Here is a 21,270-nt window from a genome sequence, read left to right on the forward strand (position 1 = left end):
TGTAATGAAACTTTGTTTCTCGTGCGGTGCCAACAAACGATGTTTTTTGGCTTCTGTCCAAGCTCGGCCGGGACGATACTTTGTAATATCATATTACAATTTATGTTGGTTCCAATTTACTGATAGCGTCGCTCCTCGCTCTTATATTTGCACCAATTAAAACTCACATAATCGCGATTTACCTGCATTTAAACTAATCATCAGAAACAAAAATTATACACAAACTGCAGATCGTATAGAAGCGAATGAAACACGATTGTTTTCAACAATCTCGTTTGTGATGTAACGATCGTAAAGGTTTATTCTGACGTAAATAACCGTTACCATATCCAAGATGAACATGCGTAGAAACTTGCCAGTTGCGCCACTGGCTGTAACAATTATATATATTTTTTTAATTAAATACTTTTTGTATGAATTTTACATTTTGCAACAGTAGAAATTACGAAACAAGACGCGTCTTTAACCGCAAACCACGTGTTCTGTATTATTTTGATTAGCGACGCTTTTCGGCTGAATAGGAACGCATTCTCGTACGCCTTTCTCCTTGATGACGTCATAGGTGCTCGGGCTCGGGCTCGTGCCGAGATTTTCGTTGAAGCTCGGCGCTCGGCGAACCCGAGCTTTTTCAACTTCAGCACATCCCTACAAACATGTATATCAATGCTTTTGAATAATATAAAAAACTGTTATCAGAATGATAAAAATAAAGTAATGGGCTAAATCGAACCAAAAAACCCAGATTTTTGACTATGATGTAGGCTGAATCCATATAAATTAGAAATATAAAATTGTAAAATTTTGAACGTATACTGACATTTTCCCTTTACTAAGTCTGTACTTTTTTTAACAGAGGTACTCTCTATTATAATGTTTAAACAAATGTTTTTAGATGCAATGGACTTCTGAAGAAGCTGATGAGTTCGAGCATGCGTGGTTATTACTTGCTGATATTTACATACAAGCTTCAAAGTATGACATGGCAACAGAGCTGCTTAAAAAGTGTCTTGAACATAACAAGGTCTGTTTGTATTTTAATTAAAGTCCATTAACTCATGAAACAGTCATCTCAAAGTTACATCGCAACTTATAATTACATCATTCTGCACTATTATGTATTTCTGTCAAAAAGAACATTCGTGTTATACCTATCAATACACTCGGTTCATTTGTTATAACATTGCCCTGTCAGTGTCCTGCTATTTTTAAAAACTTATTTTAGTTATACATGATAAGTTGGTAAAGAATTTGAGATTTGAGTCACATGTTTTACTTAAAACTTTAAAAGTTATTAAATTGTCGAGAGCCAATAACTTATGGGTACTTAATTAACAATAAGCCAACAGCTTATGGAAAAGTTTCCACAAAACAGATTCAGGGAATTCAAGAGCCATTATTGGTTATTGCAAAAAATTTATGACCAGAATGGCTCATGTGACAATGATATATAGTGTTAACATTAAAACTTATCATATTAGCTTATAACACTTTTATCCACACATTTTTCTGCAGTCTTGCTGCAAAGCTTATGAGTATACAGGATTCATATATGAAAAGCAAATGTCGTACAAAGATGCTGCAACACATTATGAGAAGGCTTGGGAGTATAGCAACCAGAGTGACCCTGTGATTGGTAACATTTTACTTTTGTTGTTTTGTTTTGTAACAGTACTGAATCAGTACTACTGATAACCTGTTTTTTGTAGTTATAAAATAATAGATATTTTAAACGTTATTAATATATGTTCTTATATTTAGTAATGTTTCCTTTAAAAAACATTGCTGGTATCAGCCCCCAAAGACAAGTTTTAGATGATGCATTGTGAAGAACAGCATACAAAATTCTTACAATAATATAATAAAATGGTTAAGTCCCCAAAGTTAGAATTCTTACACAAAAAGTGTTATTTTTTAGTAAGTGTGTGTGTAATATGTTGTTACGCTTGTCGTTTTCTAGCCACGTGAGGATAAAGCAAGTTACATTCATTCACTTATTTTTAACTATTAACTTGTATATAAAGACTTTATAAACCAAATCATATTTCAGGTTACAAATTAGCGTTTAACTACTTAAAGGCAAAACGCAACGCTGATGCAATTGATATAGCTCATAAAGTTCTTGCAACAAATCCAAACTATCCGCGAATGAAGAAAGAAATATTAGATAAAGCACGAGCTACAATTCGTGTCTAGTGGATGTGGAAAATATGTGCAGTTTATAAACTGCTTTTATAATGTTCGTATTTGTTCTTTTTATGTAGAATCACTTTAAAGTTGTTTGTTTTTATGTTTCTTTACTAACATGTGCTTTCGTATACATAATACATCTAGTTCTTTATTAAACCTTATAAATGTCTGATAAATTTATTGGAAGTTTTAAAATTTATACATGTTATACATTTAAAGCAGTTTAAAAAACTTAAAGCAGATGCACTAGCTAGAAATGTTAAGTCTTAACATCTAAATCATAATTGAAATTAATTGCTGCAGATAATTTTAGTACAAACACAGACATCTTATACCATCCCATACTTGGGCATCATGTATCGTGAATTAATAGGAAAGTTATAAGCAGCACAGTAGAGTGACTAGTTGTAATGAAAACTGTTCAGTGTCTTCTAAGAACATACTCATCCTAAAACCTACTAACTGATGTTACAGCTCGCGTTTTGAACCCGTGTTATGCAAATATGATTAAATAGTATTTATATATTTAATATATACATATCAGCTTTATATACAACTGGCTGAAATACATTTAATGCAGTTCTGTAATCAAACAGTGAATAACCATACAGTGGGAAAGAAACATTGGATTGATGAATATTGTTTAATAAAATCAAAATGTACATAAGGTTAACTAGATAGTGAGCAAAATAAAATATAAAATAAAAATATCTCATTACTGAACACAAACATAACATGAAACTTGCTAAATAGTTTTAACCGTACTTTACTGAAGGTACATATTTCTTAGTTTTTCTCTTATTTTATCAATATTAAAATCAGCATTGGAGTCAAATTTAAGACTATCATATAACAACTGCTGGCTTTCAGAGAGTAAATTATATGTAAAGTTAAAGTTTGTGTTATTTGTTTGTGTTAGTGGATTACCCTCTGAACTGCTTGCAACAGGCACCTTACCCCCACTGCTGCATGATCTACTGTCACTGCTTATATCACCAGAAGCATCTTTATTGTCAACATCAACATGTACCACTGGCTTTGATGGCCTATTCTCTATCTTGACCAATGCTGAAGCTGTTATCATTTTGCTACTTTTGATTTTATCCTCAATATTTTCTTTACAGCAAAAGCTTCCAATCCCCGGTTGAGGGTTGTTCTGTTTCCTTCGTAATTTGAAACTTTCCAGACAAAATCGTCGCGGTTTCATTATGACATCATAATCATTTTTGTCCTTCTTCATATATTTCAAGTCAACTTTACTTGACAGTTCTTTCTCTTTGTTGTTGTTTTTACGACACTTAAAAACTTGTGTCATGCATTTTATTGGTGGGGATTTTAAGTTTCTTCTTAATTGCTTTAGAAATTGATTTTTAGAATCCAATTTCTTTTTTACTTTTTGTTTATTTCTCATGACTGAAATGTGATACTTACTTTTTAGTTTTTAGTATATTAACAATAACAATATCTAAAAAATATATAATCTGCTTTTTATTAATGATAACTAGGTCCATTGTCCGGCCTATAATTTCACGATATACTACCTAATCACCTAGTTTAAGCAACTACTAGTGACTGGTGCAAACAAATAGTGAAAAATCAAAGGGAATTCAAAACAGACAACAACAAAGTGCAATAAAAAACAACCGCCAGAGAGCGCTGGGTTTATTTATTATTTTTGTGGGGAGTTGAAAGACTCCAACAAATACACGTTTTCGCACATATTTTGTACAAATCGAAAAAGTTAAAATTAACTGAAAGTAAAAATTAGCTGAAAATTAAAACGTAAATGTGGGGGGAAATGATACACAAAGTTAAAATATTTTTAAATTTATAGGATTCTGCAACATGTATAGTAAACCTAATAAAATTAACCGGGTATATGATAATTTCTTTGCCATGTAAACTTTCTATATTTACACTACTACACTGCAGTTACAGAATAGATGGTGTTGTTTAATAAACTTGGACTGGTATATTGAAGTAAGCCATCAACGATTTGTTGATCTTGGATGTGGACCACCCGCTGTTTAAGTTGATTCTTTCCAACCTCGCTATAAATGAATGTTATCGAATATCGATGAGGTTTACAATGGAACGATGGGGTAAACTTTTATCTAACATACGAGCACTTGCTTCTACTTTGTACGGGCGGCACCTAAACACATTCTGTACACAATATCTAAAACGGTGCGACTTTTGCTGGAGTAGACAAGATGAACGGAAGATTCGTTAACAGTGATGTTCAAAACGAAAACACGTAATAATGAAACTAACTATCACTGCAGGCTCCCAACGTCACGGTTTATCCTGCATGTTATAAGTGGAGTGGGGAAGACGGGACACACTTATCCTCCTGTTCGTATTTTAAACATTTAACAACGGTCTATAGGAGTCGTGGGGATACGGTTTTATGTTTCTTTGAATGTTCTTTGTTTACTACCAAATGAAACGAGATAGAATGAAAAGGTGTTCTATCATTCCCCGCACCTACCATAAATTTAGTGAATGAAACAAATATTGTAACTGACAGCAGTACAACTATTCGGAGTAAAAAAATGGTATTCATATTTTGCCTTTGATTTTCACATTGCATCTAACCTGTATGCGGGTCGCAAATGTAGTTAAGGCGTGCCAACAAAATATATCATTTCAACGGTAATTGCGGTTCCCATCACAACGCAGGCGAACACAACGCTTGTTATTTTCATTATTATTTGGTTGGCTGACACTCCACTGTGTTTTACTTGATATTGCATTCGTCCCATCATTCCACTTTAATCCGGTTTTACTCGGGTTGATTTGAGCCAAGCCAATGTAGAAATACAAACCTCGACCTTTGTAAAAACATAAATTAGCAATGTGGTTATTAAACCCTCATACATTGCAGCTTAAATGTGGACCAACGAAACAGAAGGGTATTTATTTTTACGCCTAAATGTTTTTTATTAGTCAGTGTTTAAATAAATTGAACCATAAACTAATACGTTTTCTTGGAACTGTATTATTATTCAGAAAAAAATACATGACAAAAATTACTCCTAGTGAATATTTGCGTGCACATCAGTCACGATGGTGTTTTGCTTATAAAACCACGTGCTTTGTTCCAGTCAAATGCTATTCAGTCAAAATTTAATGAATAGTAAACATGCAAGATGTAACATGGAACAAACAGTAAGGAGCATACATATGTATATATCCATTTAAAACATATAGTATATAAAGAGCACATATTGCCTAATATTTCCAAACTCAAAATGTATGTTTTTTGGGTGGTACCACGAACTTATAGTATCATCATACCTTTATTAATTAACAATACTTTAAAGAAATATAATAAAACACAACAGGAGTTATTTATCGACTCGATTGAAATTTACAAAGCAAAGCAGTTTATTTCGCTACTTCCAAACTTCATATAATACTGTGAAATTTGTTTTATGTGTTAGGATTCCCGATACAGTACGATGGGGGAAGATGGGACACTTTTTAACTCTATTTTCTCGTCCCATTTAGTAGTAAACAAAAAACATTCAAAGAAATATGAAACTATGTCCTCATGACTCTCATAGACCGTTGTTAATTGTTAAAAACACAATCAGAATATCTGGGTATTATGTGCTAAAGGTGTCCCATCTTCCCCCACCCTACTATATAATTTAATTGTAATTAAGCAAAGTATAATCTCTTACAACCATCACGAAACATGCTTTACTTTTGCATACAACCTTCAGGTTTCCTTTTGTCTGAGCAGTTTGCACGCATGTGTCTCATGTGATGGACTTTGATTACTCATTCCAAGAAATTCCCTCCTCGCGCGAATGAAACTTGAAGAATGCGTAATCAAATTAACTTGTACAGCAAGGTCTTCTTAAACAGGCAGAATAACATGGTATCGCACTCTGCAGTGGCGACTGATTAACATGTTCTTGTAACAAATGTTTAGCATATCGGATTTTACAAGCTGATTTCTATGTAAAGCACTGAAAATCGCAACAGCGTTTCTCATATTTATCGATTCTCACGCAAACTTCCCTAATCGTTATTTAACAACTTAACGAGTCGTTAAGCGATAACTGTTAAGACCCGCAAAAAAATAAGCCAGCCGAAATGTCTCTATCAAGATTATGCAGCTTCGATTGCTACATAGCGATGCGCTGTGAAAAGTCACGCGAATATGACCTATTGCTATAATCGGCTTAAGAGAAAATAAATCTGAGTTGTCGATCTGACCAAATTTGTGGGTTTAGATTTTATTTAAGTACAAAATGAGTGTCCCGTTAATTTTACACTAGCAAGTTCATGTTACGGCCTTTAACGCTGCGGCTATTTCTCCATTTATAGCTCCTGTGAATATAGAAAGCAATTAACTGTTGCCAACGTGATGCTTATCTTTATTTTAATGTATTTGTCGATAAGCAACACTTAACTGGTATTTTGTCCGTACGTCAAATCTTCATTCCATTCCACCCCAAGGGCGATGCCGTGGATGGTACGGACAGCACGCATTGTGCGTATAAGATAAAAGATGCGACTCACAATTCGTTTGATAGTCGTATATGAAATCTTCATCGATTACGCATCAAGACTAGTCACAGCTTGGTTAAACACCTGAGGTATAAGTACTTACGCACGCAGCATTAATTCGGTAATTGCTTAGAGCGCTCAACAGTCGACCAAAATTTCCAAGAAAACATGGACGTATATTTTGATTTTTGTAAACTAATCCAAAATTGGTAATTTTGTCCGGGTGTGAGTAAAAATATAAGAGAGCCAATGTCAGCAAAAGATTAAATGATAACATACTTGAACAGTATAGTGTTAGTACCGAGTTCAAAACTTTAAATGCCATATATTCAGAACTGGTTTTTAGAAAGTTTAAATCGTTAAAATGCAAAAGGTTACGTTTATTTTCATGAGTTTGCTCGTCACCTACAGCTGTTTAAGAAGTACGGCCACCCACGCAAATATAAGTATGCACGATACATTATATAAATTAACTTTATAATTTAAACAATCTATTCCGCAAGTTCTTAAAATTGTTGGAGGCAGAACTGCTCGTCAAACAGACTGGCCGTGGCAAGCGACACTGATTATCACAAAACCCTTTGGCCTTCCGAAACGAATGGTATGCGGTGGAACGCTGGTTAATCCATTCTGGGTGCTAACTGCTGCCCATTGTGTCAGGTGGGTTAACTACTTTATTGTTGGGTCTTGATTTATTGCTGTGTAGGAATATCTATCACAATTGATTAATAGTTGCATTGCATACCATTTTTTATGCGCTACAAAATTTTGTTAAGGCCCGATACGAGGCGTTACCATAATATTTTCACTGTAAAACCACAAATATAAGCAATTGCGGTAACGCCATTTTAAATATTTACGAGGTGGGCGTTTTGTCCAAACAGTTTCGCGTGCCATAATTAAGTTGCGCTTTAGCCGTACTAACAAATGCGTAGTTCATTCTGCATTTAAATTGAAATAAATTGAGTTTTGTATAATAACAGAGTTGGCTAGAATTTTAGTTGGTATGATAACACTAATGAAGTTTGGAACAACCCAAAGGTTAAACCAACCCTGGGATTACGTTGCGGTTTTAAATCAAAATAAACTGAAGCGTATATGTGTGCATATAATTCTCCCATATATACCATGCGTTCTCACTATACACATCTCACTTATTGGACAAATTTAATTTTATATTATAGAAATTCGCAAACTGGCGGGGCGAGATGGTACATTTTAAAAACCTTTTTTTCGTTTTTTTAAAAATATTCATAAATAAACTAAAATACTATCGTAAGCTTTGGAAATCATAGGTTTTAAATTCGTTTCCTTGCTGCACTGCTATAGGTTTTAAAAGGTGACTATACAGTACGATATCGTTTAAAAAGTTAGGATTTTTCTAACATTATTTGGCATTAAAACATGAAACGTTACAACTTGTACCCCAGTTTCAAAATGAGCATCTTATTATTATGCTGTCTTCAGCAACTGAGAAAATGTTGTGTTCATTTGACACTGAATTTTAATACCTAATAACCGTTATCGCCTTTTCTTGGGTCGTGAGAATATTGTAGGATAGTACGGTGAACAAGCACATAGTACTGTTTTTCGTCTATTATAAAATGGGGACTCATGCAAAAAGGTTTTAAAAAAGCAAACTAGCCCCATGTCCCAATCTACCTCACCCTACTTATCAGCAAAACATATGTTGCTACTATGTTAAAAAATAAAGCACTTTTTTTACCTTTTTGCTCTTTAATTATAGTATTTTTAAAGGGTTCATGTTACGGCTCAAGTAAGTTTGAATTCATCTGAAGTCACCTTACCACAAAACAGACGTATTTTTAACGACATATTTATTTCAGAGAATACAGGGCAATAACCGTAACGTTTAACACGTTTAATAGAACAAGCCAGCGAAACCACCAAGTTGCTGATGTTCAGACACATCCGTGTTACGACCCTACAAGTAAATATTACATAGTAAACATGACCATATTTTTATAGAATGTAAATATATTGATATCGTGAAGCTGAACGAAGCACACTGCGCGAATAGAGCGATGGCCTCGATAAGGGGACCGCCTGCTTGACCAAAGTTTAAAATAAATAATAACGGTCCTTCAATGACTCTATTCACAACTTAAACTGGCTGCATTTATTTCATTTAGATCCACGACAAAGTGTAAACTTGGCTTTAGTGAGATTAAGGTACCCAGAACCGCTGTCCAGTGTGGTGTGCCTCGACGAAACTGTCCTTCAACGGGATTGGGTCGTATTAAGAGGTGGTGGTACCTTGCGTGAATGTATTGCTACAGGATATGGATTGTTAGGTAAATAATATATAAAATAAAGTGTTTGGATATCGGTTTTACTTATACATGCTGAAGCATTCGATATAAACTTGATATAAGCTTGGTTTAACTGCAATGCTTTTTAACATTTCCCCTAAGTTGTTTATACTCGTGTTTTTAACAATTGTTGTGTTGTTAATATCTAATTCATTTCTTTGTTGTTTTAGTTAATTTAACCTTTGATGTTGTATTCGAATATTGGTAAAGACGTTATGTTTTGTTTACTGTGGCTCCCCGCGTAATAAACGTCTCACAGCAAATTATTTTAAGTACCGGCGTTGCTATATTTTATTTATGTCGCATTTGCATAACTTAGCATATAGTGGAGCGGGGGAAGATGAGACACTTAAGCGCATATTGCCAAACATTTCCAATCAACATACATGACGGCTTTTGATGATTAGTAAAATCAAATTGTACGAAATATTCAACTTTTTTTTATGAAGCTATGAAACTAGTTTGATCGTTCACAAACTACAAAATGTTATCGGCTTTGCTATGATTAAGCTAGTATTCAAACTTAGCACCTTATTATTTCGCATTTTCACCTGTTTAAAAATATTGTGTTTCTTTAACATATTATTTTAATACTAAACAAGTTTTCGCTTTTAATGCGCTCTTTAGGTCGTTATAATACTGTCGAATAATTCTGTAACATTATTTTTCTGATTATCATTAAATGGGGGCATGTAAAACGAAATCTAAAAAAAAAATAGTTTTGTCTGACCAAGTGTCCTATTATATTGCCCCGCCATATTGTACAAAATGACTAACGTGATCTTAACAAAAAGGACGATAAACAGAAAGGAAAAATACAATAGAAAAAAGTTGATCTAGTTATATGAAAATTTTTTTCAGCTTGGAATAGTACACAGATGTCCACCACCCTTCAAGAAGTTTTATTTCCATTCGTGTCCAAAAGACGTTGCGAAACGTTTTATTTGGACCAAATATCTGACGATAAAATTTGCAGCTATGGTGCGCATGGGAGGGACACGTGTAATGTGAGTCTTATGTGTTAATACATAACGCTGATATTAAAATCACGTTTTTATAGGGTGACGTCGGAGGACCATTGGTGTGTCCATTAAGAACAACTCAAAATATTTGCAGAGGATATTACCTCGTTGGTGTGGTACATGGAGGTCGGGAGCCTTGTGGCTTAACCGGTGTTCCAACAGTATACACGGCTGTTGGTCCAAACCTTCAATGGGTAAAACTGATCATTAACGAGTACGGAGGTACCATAGATGCTACACGACTAATATCTTGTAGTGGAAGAGCTACCCCCAAAAGCACTCGGCCATCTGCTCTGGATGTTTTTGGCTTGCATTTTTTACCAGAAGCCACAGAAAGTACAAACACCACGTCCACATAAAATTGCTCTGTATTTGATTTTGATAAATAATACTAGCACAACAATTATTAAACTTCTTTGTTACAATACATCTTACGTATTAAGTTGTCCTTTTCACTATACTTAGAGTTTAACAAAATAATGCAATCTGTCGTATTTAAATGTACATTTACTATTTATTTAAATGTAGTTTGATTAATTGTCAATCATAAAGTTTCCCTGTACAGTAAAGAAGCTTTGCATTTTCTTAGTAAACAAGAGAGCACAGCTCTAATAAATGGAAACGAATTATTATAACTTGATATATATATGGACTTAAACCAAAAAAAACAGGTAAACCAGCATGCTTCAATTTTTTAGGCGTTATTGCTTATATAAACATAAATTGCTCGGTGTATAACTTGGCATTGTTTATAATATCTATGCACTGTTTAGATAAAAGTAATGTTTCGTGACCAATAGTTTGAGCGTTAAGGTGTAAATAAGCCACATTCCTTAAATATTTCGAACCAAAACATCACGTAATGGTTTCCACGACCATATCTTCGACTTCATTTTGGCAGCGCATCAGAACTACGCTGATATTGTGTTTGAACTTTATGAGTGTGTGATAATGATACCACTGACCTTTTATAAACCACACACCGAACAGGTTGAATTATATACAATAGTCTCTTTGCTGTATAAACAGTCATTGGGTACGTTAGTGCCGATATACAGTAGGGTGGGGGGAAGATGTGACACCTTTAGCACCCAATATCCAAATATCCTGATCGTGCTTTAAACAATTAACAACGGTCTATGGAAGTCGCGAGGATACGGTTTTATAATCCTTTAAATGTTCTTTGTTTACTACTAAATGGGGCAGTGTCCCATCTTTCCCAACACTACTATATAATAGTAAGATGTTCATTTTGAATGCTTGTTGAATCATATTGAAACTGCTGATATTTTATAGTTTGCGAGTTTGAACCACTAATCCAGTATAGTACTTTAATAAAATAGGCTGAGAATGGAATACGCACCTATCATATTCAAGCTATATCACGGGTATTCTGTGTTTGACATTCGGTTTTAATCGTTTTGTCATTCCATAAGAAGTTTTTATCTTCTTCTGGCAACAGGTTCGGCGCCGTGGTAAAGTAGTTGGCGCGCCTGCCTGTAACCCAGAAGTAATGGGTACAAGCCTCGTTGCTGCTACCACTGTGGACGTATGTGTCCTTGGGCAAGACACTTATCGGCATTTGCTCCAACGCAGTGGTCACTAATGGGTTGTCCATTTTATCATCCATACATGAAAAAGTTCAAAAAAATAATTATCCACAAGTAACATTCATTGTAACTTATAAGCTGGCACGAGGTGTATCTACACCCGTGTTATAACGACTGTCGTTTTCCGGCCACGCGAGGATGAAGAAAGTTACATTCATTCAGGTCGAAAATATACGTCATTTAATTTATAAGTATGTCAAAGGTTTAAGCCGCTTCTAACGAAACTAATGTAAACTTGCTCACCGTTCGATGTCATTCCAACATCTTGCTGTTTCATCAGCTCGGCATTACCTCCATGGAAACTGAGACATTTCTTACGAAATTAAAAAATATTTCAAACTGAGATTGTATATAAAATAAATACATTAACCTCGCCGTACCCTCTAGCGAGTCTAACCCAAAGGTTATGGGTAGCTCTACGCTGACCATACACTTAACTACTATTGATCCAACCCACTAGTGACCTCAAGCACTGTCTAAATTGCCAAAAGTAAAACAAGTTCTAGATCACCACAGCCAAATAAGCTTTCTTACACGAACTCAAAAACATAAGAAAACCTTCAAGAATTGATGAATTTAATTAAGTTGTGTCCAGTACATGTTTTCTAAACAACGTACATACAACATTAGTAATCAGCAGTAATATATTAACAAATAACAATGATATATCACAGATGTTTTTGAATGAGGTATGGAAATAAATACTTCAGATGATGGAAATCAAATCTGATTCCATAGCATAGCACCTGGAGTGAATCTGTGGCAAATAAAACACTCACTATGACACAAAATGAAGGTATTTGTAACATTTAGGAACTTACATCTCAAGATATTATTTTGGTCATATGTGGCATGACTGTATTAATACGGGGCGAACGTTGCACCAAGTTGTATGGCACAAAATTTGCTGTTACATAGGTGGTGTTTTTAACATGTTTGTCTAAACTACTGTATCTATGCTTTCCCTACTTGGAGGTAAAGACTTCTTGTTAAGAGGTATAGTATTGCATGAGGTGCCTACAACATACATGGTTGAAAAACTAACAAAACACCTGAAAACACCATCATAAAATAAAATTACAATAGCTTCAAGTTGACCGTCAAGTGGTTAGTAGGAAAAATAAGAGATATAAACTGTCAACGTGAAAGAGATGTAAATAAAACAACATGGAGGTATGAGGGTGATAAGAAAATTCGCAGAAACAAAGTGTTAGAATATTGAAAGAAAAAATGTTTGAATGTACAAATCATGTAAATGATGCTTTAACAATATTGTTGAAGGCACACATTGCAACCAGGAACCATTTTAAACTATAGATGTTCTATTACTTTTTTGGTTAAAATAATAACAGCCAACAGATCTAAGAAGTAAAGCAGTGCACAACTTATTAAATTGGTTCGTACACGACTTTCTTCTTATCGTTTTAAAATCATGAACACAGGTGGAACAACAGGGAACAACACAAACTGAACTAGATGTGTGTATCATACAACGTTTAAAATCAATAAAATATTGAAAGCTTTTAAAGAAGTATTTTTGCTGCTTTAATGAAGAGTTGTCCCAATATTAAAGGCAGTAAATAAGGGAGATTGTGTCTCATTAGAAAATTATTCATTCTGAGAACAGAGTATGAGGTATTTGGTGCTATCTATTGCTTTGTACATATTTAAAAGAAAAGCAAAACAGTGCTGTTGCTGTTTAAACAACATAAAAACACTGCCCTGATCTTACTGTACAGTATATTGCAGTGCAAATGTTAAAAGATATACAAAACAATAATTATGCGCTACGTATTACATGGAGCAGAATTCAGATAATTGTGGCACATTTAATTAATATCATAGGAACAAGACGTTGTAATTCAAGAAAACTTTTATGTGACGTCAACCACTTCTTCACTGGAGGGCGATCTCTTGCACACGGATGATGATGTTAATGATTGCAAACTTTTCCGATTACACAGATTAAGTGATGGCTTTCTGAAGCTATTTTCATGAGATGTCTTACCAGAATCAAGGATCATGTTGGAAAGATGGCCGTCCTGGAAAATTAAATTAAATGTTTACTCGTTGAACAAGTTGCACTTAACACAGATAAAAGATGTCATACAGATTATAAACATTATATTCTTGCCACATAGTGCATGGGTTTTTAAATAGGGATATTGGGGTTTATGACTTATTTAGGCCAATTACCAACCAACCAAAATCATGCATAAAAAATTGTTACAGAATTTACATGGCCACCATGCAAACTTATACAGTTTTAAAACATAGCTTTTTAATCTTTGCAACACAAAGCGATTTTGACTCACCATTAGAAAGGGAAGTCTTCCATGCAATCCATCAACCATTTGTTGAAGTTTTGCCTCAGCTTGGATTCGTTTTTCCCGTTCTGTTTGTAACTCAACATGAAGCACAGCAGCAACTTTTTCTTGATCTTCAACTTGTTTTTGAATTGTGTCCAAAACCTTAAGGTAGAATACAAAGGTAAAGTAAGAGACTCATTTGACTTCATGTTGCTGACACATTCACTAATTATTAAACTAAAAAATATTAGGCGTTTCATGAATTTCTAAACCATATATGTTGTATTAAAAACTTTCTATTCTGCAAACAGATGTTCCAGGTAAAACCCATTAAAAACTAATCAAGGTATATTATTGATTTACCGAAGTTTTAATGACATTCACATCATCTTCACTATTAGTGGATTTCATTTTCAATTCATCAACTTGTTTCCATATGTCAGCCAACATTTTGTTCACATCTTGTATTCGCATATCATGCTCATGTCTGCAAATGATCATATGTAATATATGTTGAATGTTTATACAAAGAATATAAGCAAAAAAATCAAAATCAAAATATACCAAGGCATAATGTTTCAGTTTGGTTTAAACTTTTAGTCAAATAGGTATTCTGAAACAATAAATATGTATGCTTATACATGAAAGTAAGCAACCAAAATAGATAAAACAGGACATAGTATTGGAACTTGGTTCAGGGTTTTAGTTAAATAAGTAGTCTAAAAATAAGAATATGTATTTCAATATTTTAACAACTTTCATTCTAACAAACCCAATATTTACGCGTATCATTTGTATGCATCCGTACATAATATCAGTGATATACCAATATCCTTTTTTTATAAAATGCTAATTTACAAAACTGATGCACAAAACCTCATGTTTACAACTCTAAACCTAAAAACATTGTATTAACATCAAGGTTTCAAGCCCATACCTCATAGCGTCCATCTCTTGCTGCATTTCATTCCTCGCATCCGTTGCTTCTTCTAATCTTCGCTTTTTTAAAGCTTTAACTTGTTCCAACTCCTGTATATGAAAAAATCTTAATTGAACTTGAACATTAAAGAATTGCAGGCAGAATTTTGAATCAAAATAAAAAAATACACTTTCATTCTAACAACATTGCAAACTAACAGTTCAAGTCACATACCGCTTCCAAATCTCGTTTTACTCTTGCTTGAATATCCAATTTCTCTTCAAAACGTGATTTCATCTTTACAAGTTCATGAACTATCAGCTGCTTGTCTGATTCCTTCTCCAACAATGACTGAAGCTATTTTTTTAAAACACTTGGTCAATAAAACCATGTTACCGATAACACGAACAAACCATACCAAATAAATATGCAATTTCTGGTAAAAAACATGGACACTTGATATTTACCATCCGTATGTCTTGAGTGCCAGATGCACTGAGAATATGAGAAGAAGAATCAAACGACCACTTGTAGTGCTGGCGAGTTGCATCCAACGGAACAACACATGGTTGAGTTGGTGTGGGAGGAATGACATTGTGTTGGCTGGATTTGTTTTCTTTTTCCAAATCCACTGAGGTATTTCTGTGCTGACCAGAGGAAGATAGTTCTAGCATAGCAGATGCTGCAGCCACAGCATTGCTCATCGCAACAAGAGGAGGAACAGAATCCAACGTATGCACAGGAGATGTGTGCTGGTCGTTTATTCCCGCTATTGATGAAACAAATTGCTTTGAATCTTCATGTTGGTTGCTTGATGTTGTAACCGCTGATGACGGATGTTTCTGGACACATTTGGGTGAAGATGTCGTAATATTATTTGATCTTTCTTTTTCTGGGGATGGTTGTTTTGTAGGTGTGAGATCTGCAATACATAAATAAGTCACCAACCTATGTAACCTATGGTATATAGGAGTGTAATAAGTTAAATAAGAAAGAAGGATAGAAGGACATAAAGGTGTGGCAGCTATTAAAATAAGGAACATATATGTCACCTTCACATTTTGTAGTAACAGGTGATACGGGTTGACGTAATTTCTCTTTTATTTTTCCTTCTTCTGATTCACTTCTCCTTTTCCTTAAATATTAATTTAAATTAATGGACATTACATTGCCATTAGGTATTTATTTTTAGATAGACAAGCTGTTGTTTTCAATACGACAAAAGTTGGTAAACTTTTCTAAAGTTTGTTAAACAGAAATAAATTTATCAAACTGCTTTAATGGCACTTTGGCAACAACTATTTTTAAAAGGCCAATGAGTAATTCCATACTTTAAAGCAGACAAAATAACTTTTACAACTTCCATTCTCTCATAAGCCATGAGACTATGAGTGAACCCACGCTGTGTGACGGAAGGTTTTTTCTCTGTTTGGCAACGAGTAAAGCTCGCAATTTATAATGGTTTGGGAGTGCGTTAAAGCAGACAGAACAGCTAAGGTTGTCTGGTTTGCACAACGCGAGTGTATAGAGCAGACAAACGACTCGCACGCCTCACTCTCTTATATGTCTCACTACGAGCGAACGGAAAATACGCTGCGGTAGGAAATCGACCTGCCTTGGACCAAGGTTGCCATGTAGGGAACATAGAATGTGAACAAAAATTCAGTTTTACCTGTCTGGTTCTTTTTTCTGTAAGGTCTTTGGCGACATTATTTCAGGGTCGGGTAAAGATCTTCTACAACACAAATAAAGAAATGTATTGAATATACAAAACTAAATTGTGTCAAAACAACTAACCGGTTACGGATAACTGGAAGCAAGGCGTTGGTAAGAGCTTCTTGGTGACGTGAAAATTCCGAGACATGAGTTGTTGTGTGACCGAGGGCCGAATGCCACGGTTTAAAAGCGGATCTCATATTAAACGGCACTGCGAATGGCATTCAATATTAATAGGAACGAAAAGGCGAGAGTAGCGTTAGGAACTTACGTCCGTAACACATCGGTGGTGGTGGGGAGAGAAAGAGAGACTCCTCCACTTTTTCCTCTTTCATTCTCTTTTTGACAGGAGATGCCGCGAACTCGGGCTGAGATAAAACAGGGAAAATGAACTTCGAATTGTTTCGCGATAAGAGCAAATATTAAGAACTTAAACCACAGAAATCGAAAAGTAAAATATAAATGTCCACTTTAAACAAACTACACATGGAACTTTTGTTGACTGTTTCGTTTGCATTTATGTTAAAGTTTATGTGTAGATTTTTAAGTAAGCGCGCGGCCCCAATAATAATTAGTGTGGATAAAGTGCAAACCTACTACATTAACATCGTAGGATGTTTAAGTTTCAGTTTATTTCAATAGTTTGCTATAATAGATACGAAAGTAGATGAGCAGTGGGTAAGCTAAAGCAGGAGGTCGCTTGTTTGTCCAAGCCGTCTACCCGGTTCAAGGGGCGTCTCGAGTCTCGACAGCACGCTCAACTTCAATAGGCGGAAGGCCTGTTCAGCCCGCAGGGACAATGGATTGTTAAAATCGACGAGCGAAGGCATTACCGCGGATCGCGGCGCGCACAAAAGAGAGAGAGGCGGTATCCTTATCCAAGAGAAAAACACGCAAGAATTTTATTTTATCTTATATAATATTTAACCTAACAAAACCAGAGGCGCCGTTTCTTTTTTTGACATTTAAAACGTTGTTTTGTACACAATGCGACGCAGGCAGGCGAAATGCCTTCTATATTATGAACGCTTAAAACGATTGCGCGGAAGCATACGGAGCTATATTTAATCTGCTTGCTGTCTAGCCGATTGACTACACTGCGACCATATGTAGAAATCATTACAACCAATGACGTTTTTTTCCAGTTCCAACAAAGGAGGTAGTTTAAACCTGTGTGGTTAATTTAAAAAACCGCCAGCCTTTAACATAGGTTGAAAAAAGAATTTAGAAGCACCAGGTATTGTTGAATGGTATCAATGTTACCAATATTTTTAAACCAATTGACCATAACTGGACAGGCCACAAACAAAATAAATCAACAATTGTCATGTATGAACTTTTTGCATTTCATGTTCATACTTTGCAACAATAATCCATCAATTTATTAATTCAAGCCAGGATTGTAAAGAGACAATTAATTAAATATGACAAGTAATCTTGCAGAATGCGTCAGACTTTAACTTTAGATGATATGAAGTTTCCTGTGGCATCTATCACGCTAGCACTATGTTGAAGAAAATAAACCTTAGTACACGGAAATCAGAATGCCAAGTGGGTTCGCGCATGGGAATACCCGCATGAACCACGATGACTTGATGTCTCGCACGTTTTTATGGCGTTGATGGTAAAAATGGATGAAGGAAATACTGTGATCTATGACTAATAACGTGCGAAGAAAACATTAAAGGGAAGCAGACATTATGTTTTAAAACATTTTCACGATTAAATGATTGTTTCATATGAACGTCTTCTGATTCAAATAAAGGACTTAAATAAAAATTCTTTTGTGTTTAGTTAAAAATATTTTTATTCTCAGTTATGTTACAATTGCTGGTCCAGGATACGGTTTGATATTTAATGTTGTAAATAAAAAACGTCAAACAAACTCTTAGTGTTTTTTAATAGCAACAAAATATAAAATACATATAAAGCTTTATACATTGTACAATAAAAAACCCATTATTTCATATACACTTACTTGTTTTCTTTTAAGCGAAGAATGTAAACTTGGCGTATTAAACCCGAATGGGGAATTACTGAAGTTGAACTTTGCTTTTAGAGATTTTAACAGATTCTCTAAATCGTTTTGCTTTCCTGACTCTTTATCTTTGGGAACCAATAAATAATTCCTCCAGTTTTCAGGATCAAATCCCCAATGACAAGTATGTTTCTCTAAACCTCTGGATAATGAATTCATGTTATGAATTGTCATATAAATATAACACACAAACATAAAAAAAACGGAGACAACCTGTGGGAATGTGAAACAAATCTTGCTGGTGAGAATGAGATGCGACAATCCAAGCAAGAAACACACGGAGAATCAGGAGACAAATAAAACTCTGGGTAAAAAATTCCGTCTCCACGACCAAAACATTCATGGTATACACGTATTCCTTTGATATCACACTGTAATAAATGGTTAAAAAGGTAAATTATATATATATATATATATATTTATACATACAGTCTTTTTATTTTTGTTTTACTCATTTTATTTCCAAACACTTCAATAAATAAAACATTAAAACAGTGCACAGTTACTTTCGAACACGTTGTGGAAATATAGAATATAATATAGAGAGAGAGAGATTTTATGATATAGATATTGGCCTATGTAAGATATTAAATAAACAATATATTGCTGACATGCCATCAACTGCATTATATTATTATTATCCTTATGAACTACATGTACCAATGATGTCAAAACAAACCATATCTCTGAATGTCACAGGAACCATACAGTGGGAAGGAAGCTGCAGAAATGTCTCATATGGAAATAGTATGAGCAGATTTATCAGGAAAAACAAACTATTTTTGAAGCGCAGCACTAAAATCAAACTGGCAAAAAGACCCACAAGTTCATGTTAGATATATCCCCTATATATTATATATACATAGAACATAGGTATATTGGTTTAATTGCCAAAATGTACAACAGATACCTTGGTAAGGTCTGGTTTCGAATTTAGACCACATTCCACACCAAGGGCAGAAACCAGTCTTTCAGCATCAGTTTTTGTAATAAGGCCACATTGGGTTGTGTTAAATGGAAGAATTCCTAAAACTTTTAATATTTCAAGTTGATCTGGTGAGCATCTACTGCAGTAAATGTGTAACTCAGCACATGTTCGATTGATCTCAGAGATGCTGAATTCTCGCAAAACTGAGGTCAGAATCTGATCAATAAATAAAACTATTGGTCAGTAAGTTAACATGTGTCTAGTTAGCATTTCCTTAATGCAAGTAAATAACATATTGCCTACTGTATTAGGTAAAGAATACTCTATAGTAGTAAACTAAAAAGGGTAGGTTATGCTGTTTCCAAATGCACAAATATAATATTTAAAAATGTAGATATTATAATACTGAGATATTTTTGAGGCAACAACTTTTAGAAAACAATAAAACATTATCCACATAATATGACATATATTAAATAAGTACCTGAGGTAAACAGAGACGCTTTTCGCCGCCAACAATAAAACAAGAAATGCGTTCTCCTGCTAGAATAGTTTCTGATCTTTGTGTTGATGTATCATTTGGCATGAGTAAAGGTATTTGTATCAGAGGTGGGGGTGGAATCGGTGGTGATTGTTTATTTTCCTGAATGGAAACGATGATTTTTACGAAATTTAGAAGTAAAATTTTCAGTTTGCCAATTTGGAATTTATTTTGTTGAGATTTAATGGAGAGATCAATACCATCAATCTTACATAAGCGTGATGATCTTCCAAATCATAGAAGTTGCAATGTTTTCATAAGAAAAAAAATAGTATTACAAGAGTAGACTATTCATACATGATCATGTTTAAAATGTACTGCAAATGGTTTATATTAAACAGGATCCCATTAATTTATGAACACTAATGTTTCAAAATGCACAAACCTTAAACCACAGTTGAGCAGCTAAAGCAGAATAACTACTAGGTCCACTTAAACTATCAGCACTGCTGAGTTGGTAGCAGTTCAAAGTTGTTTTCAAGCTTTCCGAATAGGTCTTTCTTCGTAAGTTATCCATGGCAGCATTGATTTGAATGTTAGCGGCACCGTACATTAGCAGAATGAGTAAGATACTGTTCTTGTTATGTTAGTTTACAAAACATGTTCTACTACCTTGACAAACTTCTGGATATTAATCATTAACAATGAGAGCGAGGAGTAAAACATTCATTGCGTAAAAGCTAATTTCTAAATCAAGGAAAGTTTGGTTTTATTGATTATAACTTGTTTTTATAACCATCAAATATTATGATTTGTACATCGTAATAAGTAAGTATTGTATCTGCTAACTGGTGCACACACATGACACATGCTTGCATAGTTTCACATTATAGTTGTTTAGATTAATTTATGTCATTAACTCTTACAGGCCAAAGTTAAACTTAAAAACTAAACTTATTCATAACAACAACAAAAAACAAACACAAGTAGCAAAGTATTGTAGTAAATACTATTATACTTAAAAGTGCGGTCGTAACATTTTTGAATTTTCAATAAATAAATAAATCCAAACGATTTTAGCCACTGCGAATCATTAGACGCCTGCAACGCTATACCATTAACTAAATCCTTGTAGCAGCAATAAGGAGGTGTTTACGCACTCGATGTATCCTATCACACCACGTTACACACAACCTTTCCACT

General features: G+C 34.3%; 3 protein-coding genes across 3 annotated transcripts in view; 2 read left to right on the forward strand and 1 right to left on the reverse strand.

Moving 5' to 3' along the window:
* Nucleotides 1–2,348, forward strand: part of LOC100183001 (tetratricopeptide repeat protein 21B) — an 18,075-nt gene extending 15,727 nt beyond the window's left edge. The window contains exons 30-32 of the mRNA XM_026837972.1: nt 893–1,021; nt 1,513–1,633; nt 2,048–2,348. Of these exons, the coding sequence (XP_026693773.1) occupies nt 893–1,021; nt 1,513–1,633; nt 2,048–2,193 (396 nt within the window). The 3' untranslated portion in view covers nt 2,194–2,348. The remainder of the gene's footprint in view (nt 1–892; nt 1,022–1,512; nt 1,634–2,047) is intronic.
* Nucleotides 2,349–6,939: 4,591 nt separating this feature from the next.
* LOC100177494 (CUB and peptidase domain-containing protein 2-like) lies at nt 6,940–10,445 on the forward strand. Its single transcript, XM_002129831.5, has 6 exons — nt 6,940–7,157; nt 7,215–7,371; nt 8,559–8,662; nt 8,865–9,026; nt 9,906–10,051; nt 10,105–10,445. Exons 1-6 carry the CDS (start codon nt 7,076–7,078, stop codon nt 10,423–10,425), a joined length of 972 nt encoding a protein of 323 aa, XP_002129867.1. The 5' UTR covers nt 6,940–7,075; the 3' UTR covers nt 10,426–10,445.
* Nucleotides 10,446–12,235: 1,790 nt separating this feature from the next.
* Nucleotides 12,236–20,769, reverse strand: LOC100175177 (ski oncogene). Its single transcript, XM_002129892.4, has 15 exons — nt 20,513–20,769; nt 20,071–20,229; nt 19,569–19,802; nt 18,872–19,029; nt 18,599–18,800; nt 16,892–16,988; nt 16,702–16,831; nt 16,577–16,639; nt 15,957–16,039; nt 15,372–15,826; nt 15,139–15,261; nt 14,923–15,014; nt 14,349–14,472; nt 13,992–14,147; nt 12,236–13,718 (listed from the first exon to the last, which is right to left on the reverse strand). The coding sequence occupies exons 1-15, from the start codon at nt 20,678–20,680 to the stop codon at nt 13,551–13,553; spliced, it is 2,412 nt and encodes an 803-aa protein (XP_002129928.1). The 5' UTR covers nt 20,681–20,769; the 3' UTR covers nt 12,236–13,550.
* Nucleotides 20,770–21,270: the final 501 nt, after the last annotated feature.

This window comes from Ciona intestinalis, unplaced genomic scaffold, assembly GCF_000224145.3.
Source record: "Ciona intestinalis unplaced genomic scaffold, KH HT000042.2, whole genome shotgun sequence".
NCBI lineage: Eukaryota > Metazoa > Chordata > Ascidiacea > Phlebobranchia > Cionidae > Ciona > Ciona intestinalis.

What these genes read in the sequence shown, in the direction of transcription:
- LOC100177494 (XM_002129831.5), top strand. Translation starts at nt 7,076, where the DNA reads ATGCAAAAGGTTACGTTTATTTTCATGAGTTTGCTCGTCACCTACAGC. An exon ending in ACTGCTGCCCATTGTGTCAG is followed by an intron (nt 7,372 to 8,558) that starts GTGGGTTAACTA and finishes TATTTATTTCAG; the next exon opens with AGAATACAGGGCAATAACCG. An exon ending in ATGGGAGGGACACGTGTAAT is followed by an intron (nt 10,052 to 10,104) that starts GTGAGTCTTATG and finishes ACGTTTTTATAG; the next exon opens with GGTGACGTCGGAGGACCATT.
- LOC100175177 (XM_002129892.4), bottom strand. Translation starts at nt 20,680, where the DNA reads ATGTACGGTGCCGCTAACATTCAAATCAATGCTGCCATGGATAACTTA. An exon ending in CTTCGCTTAAAAGAAAACAA is followed by an intron (nt 16,989 to 18,598) that starts GTAAGTGTATAT and finishes GTTTTATCTCAG; the next exon opens with CCCGAGTTCGCGGCATCTCC. An exon ending in CAGAAAAAAGAACCAGACAG is followed by an intron (nt 16,040 to 16,576) that starts GTAAAACTGAAT and finishes TTAATATTTAAG; the next exon opens with GAAAAGGAGAAGTGAATCAG.